Source organism: Rattus norvegicus, chromosome 2 (assembly GCF_021556685.1).
Source record: "Rattus norvegicus strain SHRSP/BbbUtx chromosome 2, alternate assembly SHRSP_T2T, whole genome shotgun sequence".
Lineage (NCBI taxonomy): Eukaryota > Metazoa > Chordata > Mammalia > Rodentia > Muridae > Rattus > Rattus norvegicus.
In genome coordinates this window covers 6,947,490-6,963,020 of record NC_141535.1, presented here as the reverse complement: position 1 = coordinate 6,963,020, position 15,531 = coordinate 6,947,490, and the positions used below count along the sequence as shown (strand labels likewise).

The following is a 15,531-nucleotide window of genomic DNA, read 5'->3' as shown; positions in this document are numbered from 1 at the left end:
AGCCCCATTCACTATACAAACACAGTCACACTGTAATTGGACTGAAAGCTTACCTGTTAAAATTCAAACACATTCTGAGAGTTAAACCTATCAGTCATTTTATAACTAAATTACCTTTGGCAGCAAACAATACTTGGGCAAGGGATACAGTGGTATAAGCAAAAATAAGTACTAGGAAGAGGGCTGGACATGTGGGCTCAAGGACAGCTGTGCAAAGAGGTAAGGGATTTGTAAAAGAAAGCCCAGTGTCTCAACTGTGAGCTGCTTGCCCAGGACCTAGGGTAAGAAGTAGACCGCAGAAGCCCATGCCTGTGCTAAACTGCATGTTGGAATCAGAATTAGAGTTTGGTAGCCCTAAGTATTCACTCCCAGTCATTTGGCTGTTGTGTCTAACTTGGTGCCTCCTAAGAAAATGTCCTTTATTTACATTTTCTTAGCCTGAGATCTCAACCAAGGTAAAGGGAAAGCTAGGGGAAGCAGCAGTTCCAGAATAGCAGTGGCCCCTCCAGCTCCAAGAAGCACAGCTCAGACCTTACTTTCCGGCCTGAAAAGTCAGTGTTCTCCAGAGTTCTAGGAATCTGGCCTGCCATTGGATCATCACTTCAAATATTACTGATGCCATTTAAAAACTGCAGGAAACTCCAAAAACTTTATTTAAACAATTGAACTAACCCCTCATATAAAATGAGATGAGGTTAGTAATCAGCACCTAAAAAGCTATACAAGAAAATTCAGAAGAATGCTCATTTCTATTAGGACCCCATCCATGAACACTTAGTCACTAAGGAGGAAGAAAGGACTTCATTGTAAAGCTGTCATGTAGAAGCAAAACTGGCATCCACACAAACATCTCCTTCAAGTTAGCATTATACAAAAGATTTAGAAATACTGAATTCTTAGTCCAATGAATGATGTAATTAATCTGGCTCTACAGATTTTCAAGTTATAAGGTTTAAAAAGACCGTTTGGTAGGTACATTTTTATGTTTCTGATGTTATAAAAAGTCACAAGGATGTAGATTTACAATGATCAAGCTTATGATCTTCTTCCTTGTGCTTGGCTTTTCTCCAAAGTCATAAACTCCACTTATAGGTAATCCAAATGGCCATGCTACATAGCTAGCATATAGGAATATAAATACTGATTAATTCAAGCGAGGAAGCAGAATAAACATCTATTTAGTTTCTTAATGTTAAATATTAATAGTAACAACTAAAAAGTAATACTAGGGCTGGAAAGGTGACTCATTAGTCAGGAACACTTGCAGCTTTTGCAGACAACCCAGGTACCATTCCCAGCACCCACATCCATCCATTCATAACTCCAGCCCCCTCTTCTCAACTCTGAGTGCACCAGGCATGCATGTGCACACACACACACACACACACACACACACACACACACACAAAACATACATATAAAATTAATAAACCTAAGAAAATTAATAGCTATACTAATGCTACTGCTATAAATATCTATTATAAAAACAAAATTCAAAGGTCCATTTAATTAAAAGTTATATATTATGCTTGTTAGTTTTGGTATTGGTCACTGGACCCAAGGTCCTGCATATACCACCTCCAAGTTATACTCCCTAGTGTAGAATAAAGCAGACATACAAAAATGCCTATTCTAGCAAAGCTTATTTCCTATTTATACATTTCATTTCCTACTGTGCAAAATTAAGAGATTAAGCATACAGCTACACTTTATTAATAGGAACAATTGTATTCATAACTTGCATAAAATCAATCCTTTGTTTAGTTGCTGCAAATATAATAAATTTCCATCAAACTCTTGATGTTTAATCTTCAATGAAAAGGTTCTTCAATGAAAAGGCACAACCATCCATGATTTGCAAACAACTTTGTTTTTGTTTTTGTTTTTTGTTGTTTTTTTTTTTTAACATAAAGACAACCCAAACATCTTAAACCTGATGGAAAATCTCATTTGGTTATGAAGCTCCTAAAATATGTGACTGATTATATTGACAGTAAGATGAAAGAAAAATGTAAAGCTTTAAGATATTTTCCTAAAATTGATAGTACTTACCCCTTGGAGTCCTTGGAACTGAATTGAAGGTTGAAAAGGAATTAAACTCTATATAAAAAAAGAAAGAGAAAAACAAGTAAACTTTAGTTAGACTATTTTCGTTAGGTTTTTACTGCTGTGAACAGACACCATGACCAAGGCAACTCTTATAAGGACAACATTTAATTGGGGCTGGCTTACAGGTTCGGAGGTTCAGTCCATTATCATCAAGGTGGGAGCATGGCAGCACCTAGCCAGGCATGGTGCAGGCAGAGCTGAGAGTTCTACATCTTCATTTGAAGGTTACTAGCGGAAGACCGACTTCCAAGAAGCTAGGATGAGGGTCTTAAGCCCATGCCCACAGTGACACACTGACTCCAACAAGGTCATACCTCCTAATAGTGTAACTCTCTGGGTCAAGCATATACAAACCATCACATTCCACTTCCTGGCCCCCACAGGCATGTCTAAACACATGAGTCTATGGGGGCCATATCTAGTCATAGTTTAATAAAAATAAGTGCATTTAATCCAACTTTCAAAGTCCTCATTGTCTATAGCAGTCTCAACAATGTTAAAAGTCCAAAGGTCAAAGTCTCTTCTGAGATCCATCCAATCACTTACCTGTAATACCCAAAGCAAGGCAGGACAAACTCTAAACTCTGCATCTCCATGTCTGATGTCAAAGCGGTCTTCAGATCTCCAACTCTTTTTTCAATCTTTGTTGACTTCAACAAACTTCTTTTCCTGGGCTGGTTCCACTTTCTGTTAACAGCATTCCTCGGCAGATATCCTATGGCTCTGGCATCTTGAATATCTTGGGGTCTTCAAGGCAACTTCAATACTACAGCTTCTGGTTTCAATGTCTGGGATCCACACACAATCTTCTGGGATCCTCCAAAGGGCTGTCATCACTTCTCCAGCTCTGCCCTCTGTAGCATTCTAGACTCAGGTTGATCCACTCAACTGCTGCTGCTATTCTTGGTGATCATCCCATGGTACTGGCATCTCTAATACACAATAGCCTCTCATAGGCTCTCTTCATGGTGCCAAGCCTCAAATCCTTTGCATGACCCCTTCAGTCCAGGGCCGTCAACTACAACTGAGGCTGCACCTTCATCAATGGCCTTCATGGCCTTTCACAGTGTCAAGCCTCAGCTGCTCTTCATGACCCCTTCATGCTTCGCAACCAGTACCACCACATTACCAAGTCCAACAGCAGCATGAGGTACAATCTTGGCTATCTCTGGAACACAGCTTCTTTGTGCTCCCAGGAAACACTTCCCAGAAGATTGCACCTCAGTGGTGCTGGTCTCTTCTTAATCACCACTAATTTCTTAGCTCCAGCTAACCAGCATCAATTGTCCCAGTAGTATCTTCTTTTCTTGACTCTAAAGCCAGAGTCACATTGCGAAGCTGCCAAGTTCTGCTGCTTGCAGTAGCTGGAACATGGTCCTTTGTTCTATTCCATTATCAGTTGCTTTCTGTTTTCTAATTCGTTCATTGCCTAAGCATGGCTGTCCTGGATCTTGCTTTGTAGATTGACTTTGAACTCAGAGATTTGCATACCTATCTCCTGGAATTAAATGTCTGTACTGCCACTTGTGGACTTATACTTTTTTTTCACTTTGAACTTGCTCTGTCCCAGGCTGGCCTGGTACACAGAGATCTGCTTGGCTTTATCTCCTTGGATTAAAGTGTGCACCACCATGCCTGAATCTAAACTCAGCTCAGTAGGATCTTCCCTAAATTCCTACTCCTGTAATATGCTATCCCTAGAATACAGGATTCAGTTCCATTTCACTTCCTGGTACCCCTTTAATACTTGAACCATATTCCTTTCTAAGCTTGCAGAGTTGTTCAAAATGTTCTTCATGAGACTTGACCTCAGAACAAAGTCTATGCTGGGCTTTTTTGAGACTTCCTTTGTCAATGCAATTATAAATTTCTTTACCTTAGCCTCAGATAGACTCTTCAGACAAGGGTAAAAACCAGCCACATTCTTCACTTAACCAAAATACTACAAAAACAGTCTCTAGGCCACATACTGAAATTCTTCTCCTCTAAAACCTCTTGGGCCAGTTCTGTACAATTCAAATCACTCAGAGCATCAAACTCTTCCATATTCCTACAAGGATGGCTCATTAAGCCCCACTTAAAACATTCCATGGTTTTCCAAATCCAAAGTCCCCAAATCTACACTCTTCCAAACAAAAGCATGGTTAGGCCTATCACAGCAATACCCCACTCCTGGTACCAACTTCTATCTTAGTTCGGGTTTTATTGCTGTGAACAGACACCATGACCAAGGCAAATCTTAAAAAGGACATTTAATTGGGGCTGGTTTATAGGTTCAGAGGTTCGGTTCAGTATCATCAAGGTGGGAGCATGGCAGTACCTAGTCAGGCATGGTGCAGGTGGAGCTGAGAGTTCTCTATCTTCATTTGAAGGTTGCTAGTGGAAGACTGACTTCCAGGTAGCTAGAATGAAGGTCTTAAGCCCATGCCCACAGTGACACACCTACTCTACAAGCCCACACCTCCTAATAGTGCTACTTCCTGGGCCAAGCATATACAAACCATCACAATGACAGAGAACGAAATAATTAAACCTCAAATGTATGTTTTCTCTGCCTTAGTAATGAAAACCTCTTTTCATTACATACTGACTTCTGTATGTAACATCTTTTTTTTTTATTTTTTTAACCAGGAAAAATCAAAATCATTTATTTATTTTTTTCTTTTACAACTAAGGCTCCATGAAGTAAAACTAAAGAGGATGAGTTTTAGATCTCATCCCATTAAGAACTTTATTAAAATACCAAGAATTTACTTCATCTCAAAAGGGGCCCAAATAATGAACTCAAAGGAATCAAACCCATTTTCAGTACATATGAATTTCATGTGGAACATTCTCTATGAATACAGTAGCTGCTAAAACTTCAATTTGATAATCAGCAGACAACTCTGTCCCTACGCTTATATTTATTAAAAACTGACAAATAAACAAAACCTGTACAAAAAATACCCCAAATTCCTTATCAATTTGAAATAGCAATCTTGAGAGACATTATCATCTAGGACCCCCTTTTCCTCTGCCACGACCACGTCCTCTTCCTCTACCCCGGCCTCGGCCTCTTCCTGCAACAGCTTCTCTTTTCTTAGATTTCACTTTAGGTTCAACATCCACAAGTAGTGTATCTAGAGGTAAACTGTCAGGTAGAATAAAATACCGAATGTTACTGCCTCGAATACCCAATGTTTCCAACTGTACAGGCTCTCTGTTCTTCAGGGTCATTGTCACAGCTTTGAGGTGTGTATTCATGCTGACATCTACACCTGATTGTTCCATGGACTCGTGTTCCATTCTTCAATTCAGTGGTTACGGTTTCATGACTCAGTTTCATCAAAAATCTCACGAGCTTCATCCTAGCAGCGCAGTCCCCCTTCTAGTCCAACTGTCCACGGAATTCAGGCTCCAAAGACCCACGGACTAGGGGTAGGAATGGCCAGAAGAGCGTGTGGAGGCCTTAATGTGCTAGGATGTGTTGATGAGCTACTCCCATTTCTATGATTGATATGACCAAAAAGTGGATTCTGGTAGAATACCAATCATGATTGCAAATTGATAGATATGATTAGCAAGAGAAAAATACACTAATTCAATCTTCCAAAAATGTTCTCAAAATGTTTTTAATAGGAGTAGAGACAGGGAAGGAATAATTGGAGGAACCTTGAAAACAACAACAATGGGATTGAACAAATATAAAATGTTAAATATCCTGATCTCAACCAAGTGTAGGTCTCTACCCAATTCCCCATTTTGCCAGAGACTAGTTTTTACGAAAGAATCAAAGGGCTGCCAAGTTGCTCACAGAATCCTTACTAGACGAGTATAATTTCCTGAGAACTGCTTTGACTTTTTTGTCTCCTTTTTGTTGCTGTTGTTATCTCTATTTTTTCCACAGATCTGTGCATTTGGAGGAACAGCAGTAATCATAAATATTAGTCACAATTTCTAGGTACTCCCAGTCACTACTCTATATTCCAAGGGAAGGCTTACTGAATTGTTAACAGGATCACAGAGAAATTAGACTTGAATATTATTTAATAGAAACACATTAGCTTGTAAAGTACTTTTCATTCCCTATATTCAAACCCAATGAACACCAAAACCCACCCCCACTCACCCACCCAAGTCCCTGGTGTCTGTGTCACCTGTGCCTGAAATAAAGGACAAGCCTCTGTACGGCCCTCCTTCAGCACGGGACACACTACTTCTGTTACTGCCCAGCAACGGGGAGGAGAAAGGATTTTTTTTTTTTTTTTGTAATGATGGGAATATCAGAATCTAAAATAAAATGGTATTATCATTTATAAAATGGATAATGACCTCAGGAAAGCTGTGAGCTGGATGGAGTCTAGGGGCCAGCTCTGAGCAGCTTCCAGGCAAAAAAGTTTAGTGCTCTGATTAAGAGAGTTGAAAAGGCAGGGCTGATGAACTGCTGAGAACTCTTGTCTACTATAGAGGGTTACCCTAATTCCCCATGAAGAGGGGCTCCACAGGCTTTCCCAGGGTCATTATCTTTTATAAATAATAATATCACTTTATTTTAGATTCTACCTGTTGGAGTTCAGATTCACACTCTTAAAGTTCTACCACCATAAGCTGACAATTATCTTCAGACTTAGGGACAGAATTAAAAGGCTTCCTGGTAACAAGTTCACTTCTTGGTGGAGGTATTGTAATGTTCATTAAGAAGGAAAAATTAAAAGGTAATAGTTGGTTGGAGGGGTAGTCAATGGTGACTCTTTGTAATCCACCGGCTTTTATGAAAACAAAGTCAAGTTACACTTCTTTCATGGGGAATCTCACCAACTATCTACCATGGCTCAACTTATTCTTTCTGAAGTTAACCATGTGTGCAGAACTTGTGGCGCCCCTCTTCATGTGGAATTAGAATGGCCTTCTGCAGTAGGGCAGAGTTCTCAGCAGCTTCATCAGCCCTGCCTTCTTAACTTTGCTAATCAGAGCACTGAACTTTTCCCTAGAGGCTGCTCAGAGCTGGCCCCTGGACTCAAGCTCAGGGCTTCAGTTTACCACTGGTACTGAAAATTTCCATCAACTTCGCCAACTCTTCTGTGCCACATAAATGCAAACTACTTTCAAATTGCTGACTTTTCCACTCCATATTACCTCTTCCTGTGCTAAGAGACACCAGCCCTTATTTCAAAAGCTAGTATCTGCCCTTTCCTCATTCTACATCAGCCCCACCCTGGAGGCCTGCTATACTTGTAGGATGACAACTGGGTCCTGTCTCCATTCCTCAGCCATCTTTCCAAAGATCGCTATTTATTACTGCGTACAGAGCAGTCTTCGTTAGAAAACCAGTGACAGCAAAGTTCACTTACTGACAAGCACTAACATAACTCCCTGACTAACCTGGCAACTCTACTACTTTTCTGACAATGCTTCTTCGATCTTGAGACTGACAGGAGTAACTTACAAATTCCTCTCATTCTATCATACCACATTCTGTTAGTCAATTACTTCCAATTAGAATCTCAGAATTCCAAATACCAAAGACTTAGAAATCCCATAGTTGTTCTCTCCTCCATCCCTAGTCTTTGTGTTCCATTAATAACTAAGCTGGAAACAACCTAGGACTTGGCATATTTCATCCTGCTACCTTTCTCATCCTACCCTGACCTACGCATACATCTGCTGTGGGAGACATGAGAGTTTGGGGGCCTAATCCTCTATGCCAGAGTTCACATTATAGGAAGGAAAAACCTGAGAAAGATCAGGCAGTAGGTGAAGTTTACTAACTCGCAGGGACTAAACCACCACCCCAAGAGAACACAAGGGTGGACCTATGGCTCCAGCAACATATGTAGCAGAGGATGGCCTTGTTGGAGCATCAATAGGAGGAGAGGCCCTTGATCCTGGAATGTCAGGGTGGGGAGGTGGGAGGGAGTGGGTGGGTGGGTGAGGGAGCACCCTCATAGAAGCAGGGTGGGGGTGTGGGGGTAGGGGGGTGGGATAGCAGGGTTTCTGGAGGGGAAACCAGGAAATGAGATAACATTTAAAATGTAAATAAAAATGCAAAAAAAAGAAAAGAGACTTTGAATTTTAAAGACTTTGAATTTAAGAGAGATTGGATATTTTAAGGAGATAGAAAATTTAATACGTAAGAATTTGTAAAGACTGTGGGACATTTAATGCTATTTAAATCTTGGGCATGATTAAGAAAGCAAGGGTAGAGACTTAATACTGATGTGTTTGTCAGATTAACAAGGGGTCAGTTAAACTGGCTGGTTTTGAGTGTCAACTTGACACAAGCTGGAATTATCACAGAGAAAAAAAGCCTCCCTTGAGGAAATGCCTCCATAAGATCCTGCTGTAAGTCATTTTCTCATTTAGTGATCAAGGGTGGGAGGGCCCATTGTGGTTGGTGCCATCCCTGGACAGGTGGTCCTGGGTTCTATAAAAACTCCAAATCTACATAAACTCGGTCCTTGTTTTGAAATAGAGCTTTTGAAAAGCTGTAGTTATTTCATGCAACCCTCTAACCAACAATACTTGAAGTATAAGCCCATCATTTCCCCTTAGGAACCTAGCAGCTTTGTAATTGTATAATAAGCTTAATGCCAATTATAACTTGTAAATAAAGGCAAATAAAGCCTTGTCCCTAGGAATCATGATTTCTGGAACAGAAGCAGTAAAATAGTACAAGATTATTAAAAGATCTGCAGCAACTAAGTCACAACAGGAGGCCACTGTAGGAATTGATGCAGGAAAAGTGTCTGGGAGCTAGATCTGACAGGCTATGTGGAAAACAGTGGAAATGAGATGGCAGCTGCTAGTCCAGGGAAGTGGTCCTGAAGAGCAGAGACAAACAAGCAACTAAGGATCTCTCTCTCTCTCTCTCTCTCTCTCTCTCTCTCTCTCTCTCTCTCTCTCTCTCTCTCTCTCTCTCTGAGACAGGGTCTCTAGTTTCTGCAGCTCTGGCTGTCCTAGACTCACTATATACATCAGATGGAATGATGATAATGGAGTCCGAGTCTAGATATTTTAAGACTGACAAGACCTGAGATAGACCAAACCTCCCAAGAGAAGAGACAAATCAAGGGCTATGACTTAGCTCTAGACAACTGGAAAATGTGGTCATTAACTGAAATGGGGCTCATTCAGGTGATAAGCAGATCAAGAAGTGAAACCAAACCAGAGAGGGAAGATGACTGGGTGTCGAAAAATCACTAAAATTAATTATGTGAATATACAAATTGTCAAACAGCAGAAGAGATACATTTGATTACAAGTTTGAGGTGCCTATTAAATATTGATGAATAGGTGATCTGTTAAAAGTGCCTATCTCCCTAAAGCTGTAGCCTGTATCTGTTCCCCAACAGCGCTGCCTTGCTTGGCCTCAATGGGAGAGGACCCCAAGGGGCCCCCACCTTCTCAGAAGAGAAAGGGAAGGGGAAGTACTCTGTGAGGAGGAATGTAAATAAATATTTTTTTAAAAGTGCCTAATAGGTTTTTTAAAAAATAATAAAAATAAAAAGACAGGTTTTCAGAATGTAGCCCTAGCAGACCTCACTATGTAGCCAGGGTGGTCGCAGGCTCAGCAATGTTGTTTCTAAGACTACAGTTCTGAGATGGAGAACTGGCTATGGAGATAAGGTTGGAGTCAAGTTTCTGTGCTCTTCTTGCCTGCCTTCCTGTGTGCTGGGATTATAGACAAGCCACCACACCCACTCTGCAAAGCTGTGATCTGGAGATGAATGTCGGCAATGAAGCCCACAGTTGATATTTAAACTCAGAACTGATGAACTCACCTACAGAGAGTGAATACAGGAGAGCTGGGACATGCTGTAACAACATGAAGAGATGATCTAAGTAGAGTGCTTAGGAGAAGACAGAGGAAAGAGGGAGGGAGACCATGGGACGGTGGTTTATAATACAGAGATATGGCCAGTGGGATGAAATGCCTGTCTTCCCTCATAGGTAGCAATGAATATCCTAGTAAGAGCACCAGTGGAAGGGGAAGCCCTGGGTCCTGCTAAGACTGAACCCCCAGTGAACTAGACTGGTGGGGGGAGGGCGGCAATGGGGGGAGGGTTGGGAGGGGAACACCCATAAGGAAGGGGGGGGGGAGGGGGATGTTTGCCCGGATACCGGGAAAGGGAATAACACTCGAAATGTATATAAGAAATACTCAAATTAATAAAAAAAAAATGCCTGTCTTCTCAGATTGCCTTGACTGTGGGACTGTAGGGATGGAGATGTTTGGAAATGACACCTGGGTGGGTACAGTTTCAGGAGCATAGTAAAGAGAGTGGGCTCAGCAGACCACAAGAAGACACTACTTTTTTTTTCCTTTTGTTTTAAACTGGATATTTTTTAATTTACATTTCAAATGTTATCCCATTTCCCGGTTTCCAGTCCATAACCTCCCCATCCCATCCCTTCTCCCCCTTCTTCTATGAGGGTGCTCCCTCACCCAACCACCCTTCCTGCCTCCCTGCTTTGACATTCCCCTACACTGGGAGGTGGAGGTGGGGGTCCAGCCTTGGCAGGATCAAGGGCTTTACCTCCCATTGGTGCACAACAAGGTCATCCTCAGCTACATATGTAGCTGGAGCCATGGGTCTGTCCATGTGTACTCTATGAGTGGACACCAAATTTTCAAACATATTCTCTTCCTTTAACATGGATGTGTGTGTGTGTGTGTGTGTGTGTTTCCATGTTTACTTAACTTCTTTTAAGTAGCAACCACTTTCTGTTGGCATGGGCTATTTGTATTTTCAGTAACTCAGTTCTATGCCTGGGCAGGTCTGAAGATAAATAAAAATGTTTATAGTATATATTAGATATAGATATAGATATAGATATAGATATAGATATAATTAGTTGTAACTGTGGCTCCTCTATCTTTCATTACAGGAAAAAAAATCCAACTGAGTTTTTATGATATGGGTCCCTTTCCTAGTCTCTTGAGGCAGCAAAGGTACTGTTACCTAAAGACGCACACTGGCTAGTGAGAAAGCTCATTGAGTAAAGGCGTTTGCCACCAAGCCTGACACCCTAGATTGGATCTCTGGGACCTTTTCAGTAAAAGGAAAAAACTGACTCACAACACAAGGTGTCCCCTGATCTTCATATGTGTGCTGTGTCACACTCATATCCACACATACACAGGCAAACATACAATCAATAGATATTTTAAAAATCTGAAAGCTATGCTAATAGTTTAGTGCACAGATAAAGTCTCTGGACCAGTGGTTTCCAACCTGTGGGTTGAGAATCCCTAGGATGTTGCCAAAAACCATCAGAAAGCACAGATACTATGATTCATAACAGTAGCAAAATTACAATTATAAAGTAACAACAAAAATAATTGTATCATAACAGGTCACCACAGCACAAGGAAGTGCATTTAAAGGTCTCAGCATTGGTAAGGTTGAAGACCACTGCTCTAAGCCAATCTTAGAAGAAAAAGTTCAAACCTGTTTGTTGTTGAGTGACAGTCCTCAAGCTGAGGTTACCTTCACTAATCAAGCATAGTCAATCAGTTCAGGGCAGTATTTAACTCTCAGAGACAAACAAGCAACTAAGGATCTCTCTCTCTCTCTCTCTCTCTCTCTCTCTCTCTGTCTGAGACAGGGTCTCTAGTTTCTGCAGCTCTGGCTGTCCTAGACTCACTATATACATCAGGCTGGACTTAAACTCACAGCAATCATCTGCCTTTGCCTCCCAAGTGCTAGGATAAAAGGCATACCTGGCTTCTCATAGACACACACACAAAATCTAATCAAACTGGAATTCTTTTTATTACCAAACAAAAGACGGAATGACTGAATTTTCACCAAAAATGGTGCTTAGTGCCTTAGTTGGCTTCCCACTTCTATCTCATGATCCCAACCGTTTTTGACTTTTCCTTTCCTAAGGGTACCTTGACTAGTATCAATGCCAAGAAATTCCAAATTTACCCTCCTCCTTTAAAATCTTGTTAAAGTCTAGTGATTTTGTTCATCTCTAATAAATATCAATAGTAGTCTGGTCTAGACTCCACAGTCATCTCTGGCTTACCCTACCACACACCTTCCTAATTCACCTACTTCTAGGTTCATTTTACAGTCATTTTGAACACCAAGCCTAGACTTTGAAAGCACTGCTCAAAGCTTCCTAAGTTTCCAGTGTCCCCACAGTAACGAAGAACAGATTACAAACTACTTGGGAGGAATCATCAACCTGCTCCAACCTGCTGGTGCTCCCTTACACCCAGTCATTTTTTTCCTCTCTCACTGCAGGTTAAGAGGTACCAGTTCTTTCTGCCAATTCTCAGAAACTGCCCCAGCTTTTCTACCATTGTTTCTTTCTTACTCTTGACACTCCCTCTGATGGTCATGTGGTCGTCTGGATCAGTTTTTAGTCACTAAAAATCTTAATACTCAAGTCACTTTCTAACCAAGGGTAATTTCTAAACTAAACATAGAAGACTCCAGGAAGCAGAGAAGCAGCCTAGTAATGTAGCTAACATGAGACTAGGAGCCAAAGTCCATACAACAGAGGCCAATGCACGGTGCTGATCTGACTCCTGAGTTTTTAAGTAGCTTGTAGATTAATATCCTCTAATGTCTTCAGTTACATAGCCAGAGCAATTTGAGACAGGTTTGGACTATGATGGCAAAGTGCTGGTAGAAACTCTTAAACCAGTTTTTTGAAGTTTAAAATTATTCACAAGAGCAGCAGGAATTACAGATGGTAGAAATTACAGATGATAGGAATTATAGGAATTACAGGTAGAATTACAGATGGTAGGAAAAAAGAAAAGAATGTTTTAAAAAGATAAAAAAATTAATGAAACAAAAACAGAGTAAGGAGTACTGTCTGGTAATCCTGAATTATGTCATGTCTTTTTGCTTTAATTTGGCAGTAGAAACACAGCTGTTAATTTGTTATATACATTTCTACCTAGGTCATAGGAAATGCTCTATACAGCTGTGTGGCATGTAGGAGAGTTAAATGTAGGTTCTGTTATATACTTGTTTCTTTACTGTAAAAGCAGAACTCATGGTGTGTTTTACAGAGATCTTCTCAAACATTGCACATATACTTGCTCAAGTGGCTGGATGATGGTGCCAGCTCCAGAGCCTCTTTTCTTAATGACAAAGCAAAGGTTCACTGCAAATTGTTAAAAATGACCTAGCACTGACTTCCTTTGGCCGTACCATCAACTGCAAGTTCTACTGCACATCTTCTGTAATCTTCCCTGAGTGTGTAAGGAACAAGTGACAAGGCTGAACCTAGGGACTGTCCTTGGTGTGAGTCCCTGGAAACCATTTCAAGAATTCTATACTCCTCTTCAACTATTTTTTCTTGAACATGTTCCAACCCATCTCATAGGTTCTTTTCCTCTCTTCCCAGTCTGGGTGTCAATGTTCCTGGCTATCTTTTTAGGCAATCTGGCTACTACTTTTCTTCAGGAAGGAGCACTGAGAACTCACTGAGTATGTGGGTAAATGTTTTAAGTAGTACAGAATTGGGGCACTAAGTTATCTTTCCTTGATTAAAAAAAAAAGTCAAGCATGTGAAGATCAAGTGCTGATTGAAAATGGGTCTTAGATAAAAGCAGGTAACACTTAAATTAACCTAGTTACACTTCTGAAACCAAACAAACGGAACTTACAGCAAACCTCATGGTTTTACTTAATAAGCACATTTGACAACACTGGTACTGCTGTGGCAGCAAGTCTAAATCCTGAGGTGGCAGCTGGAGAAGAACATCTGGATTTACAAAGTAGATTGCTGAAAACTAATAGACATAATTAATAGTGAGCAAGAAGTAAGAAGCATGGGTTAATTTTCTATGTCTTAAACAACAGTGAATCAATTGCTGAAACATTTATCTGGAAGAAAGCCTGAGGCATTGCAGCCTGTCCTGGGACCTGTCAAAGTGAGGACTAAAGAAAACAATCAAGTGGCTCACACCTGGGGTCACTATGAAGGACAATAGTATAGGAGACTGATTTGAGACTAATGTCTTGATTACAAGAATATATAATTTTTAAAAAAACAGATGAGTTCTTCACTCAAATTTAGGTAGAAGTACACTTGTAAAAAAATTTCAAACTAACATTTTTCTAAATGACACTAATCAAAATAGTAATAATAAAATAATGATAGTTTCAAGCCAATAGAGGTAACACAAGATCAACTGAGCCCTACAAAAAGGCAGGGGGTACCTGATCTTCAGGGATGGAAAATGAACAGCTGTGCTCCCAAACTTGTTCGAGTTTTATGTTATAGTTGGGAAAGCATGATATTTGAGTTAACTACTTGTTGAAGTTTTTTTTTTGTTTTTGTTTGTTTGTTTGTTTTCTTTTGTTTTGAGAGTCAGGGTTTCTCTGTGTAGCCCTGGCTGTCTTGGAACTAGCTCTATAGACCCGGCTGACCTTGCACTCAGAAGATCCACCTGCCCCTGCATCTCAAATGCTGGAATTAAAGGTGTGTGCCACCATTGCCTGGCTACTTTTGAAGATTTTTGGCAAACATTTTTATAAAAGGCAGAGAGTTATAAGTTTAAGACCTTCCTGAGCTACATAGACCAGTCCCAGTAACTCAATAAGGTTCTGTCACAAAACAAAAGGACAAACAACAAGAGGCAGATTAGCTGCTGGAATACAGCTTGGTGGCATAGCACCTGTCTAACACAGGAAGCCCTATATTAGATACTTAAAACTACCTCAAACTGTGTGCATGGCCTGCATTCCTAGTACTTGGTAGATGAAAGCAGGAGGATCAGAAGTTCAAGGCCATCCTCAGCCATATTGCATTTTCTAGGTCAGCTTGGAATACAGAAGATTCTTTTTCCAAAAGGGGTTTGGGCTCTAGTTCAGTGGCAGAAACAGTGCTTGCCAAACATATGTGAGGCCCCACATTCAATGTGCAGCCTCAGAATCTAAAAAAAGACCAAATTGATAGGCTCAGCAATAACAAAATCTAAAAACAGTATTTGGAAAATGTTTTCTTATCTAGGTATATTATTAAAATGTCAAAAGAAAAAAAACATTATACAAGTAAGGAAGTCAGCTAAAAAGTATTTTAATTCTATACATAGTTTGACATTTAAGAGAAAATATAATATAGTAATATAAGATCTTCTCACACATGCTTAGCACATGTAGGCCACACAATCACAGACCATAAAGTTGTAATTTATGATATGATTTGTTTTTTTTCTTTGAATTCAAAGCCATCTATCTGTGTTTAGACAAAACTTTATATCCTGTATACCTGTATTAGAATATCTGACTATTTCTGTAAAACATGAAAATAACTTTTCAGTTATTTTATATATGAGCATTTTTAAAACTGGTTCCGTATTCCAGGTGTGTGAAAAGCAACATGCCCTTCACCTGTGCCTCTAGGCCCCTCATGCTCATTACAAAGTCTCCAAATCTATTCTCTGAAAATAGAAACCTCAAACAATGA

At 40.2% G+C, this 15,531-nt stretch overlaps 1 protein-coding gene and 1 pseudogene across 9 annotated transcripts in view; both read right to left on the bottom strand.

Moving 5' to 3' along the window:
- Ell2 (elongation factor for RNA polymerase II 2) overlaps window positions 1-15,531 on the bottom strand; it is a 68,772-nt gene that overhangs the window by 49,620 nt on the left and 3,621 nt on the right. For all 8 annotated transcript variants that reach the window (XR_015661813.1, XR_015661811.1, XM_087621478.1 and 5 more), the window contains 1 exon segment: window positions 2,053-2,100. Coding sequence is in view for 2 of the 8 variants with exons in the window: in NM_001427210.1 (NP_001414139.1) it covers window positions 2,053-2,100 (48 nt within the window). In the remaining 6 variants the exon portion in view is untranslated.
- On the bottom strand, window positions 2,753-5,518 carry LOC147995947 (small nuclear ribonucleoprotein Sm D1 pseudogene; annotated as a pseudogene). The gene has a single exon (XR_015673413.1). The product of XR_015673413.1 is annotated as a small nuclear ribonucleoprotein Sm D1 pseudogene (transcript).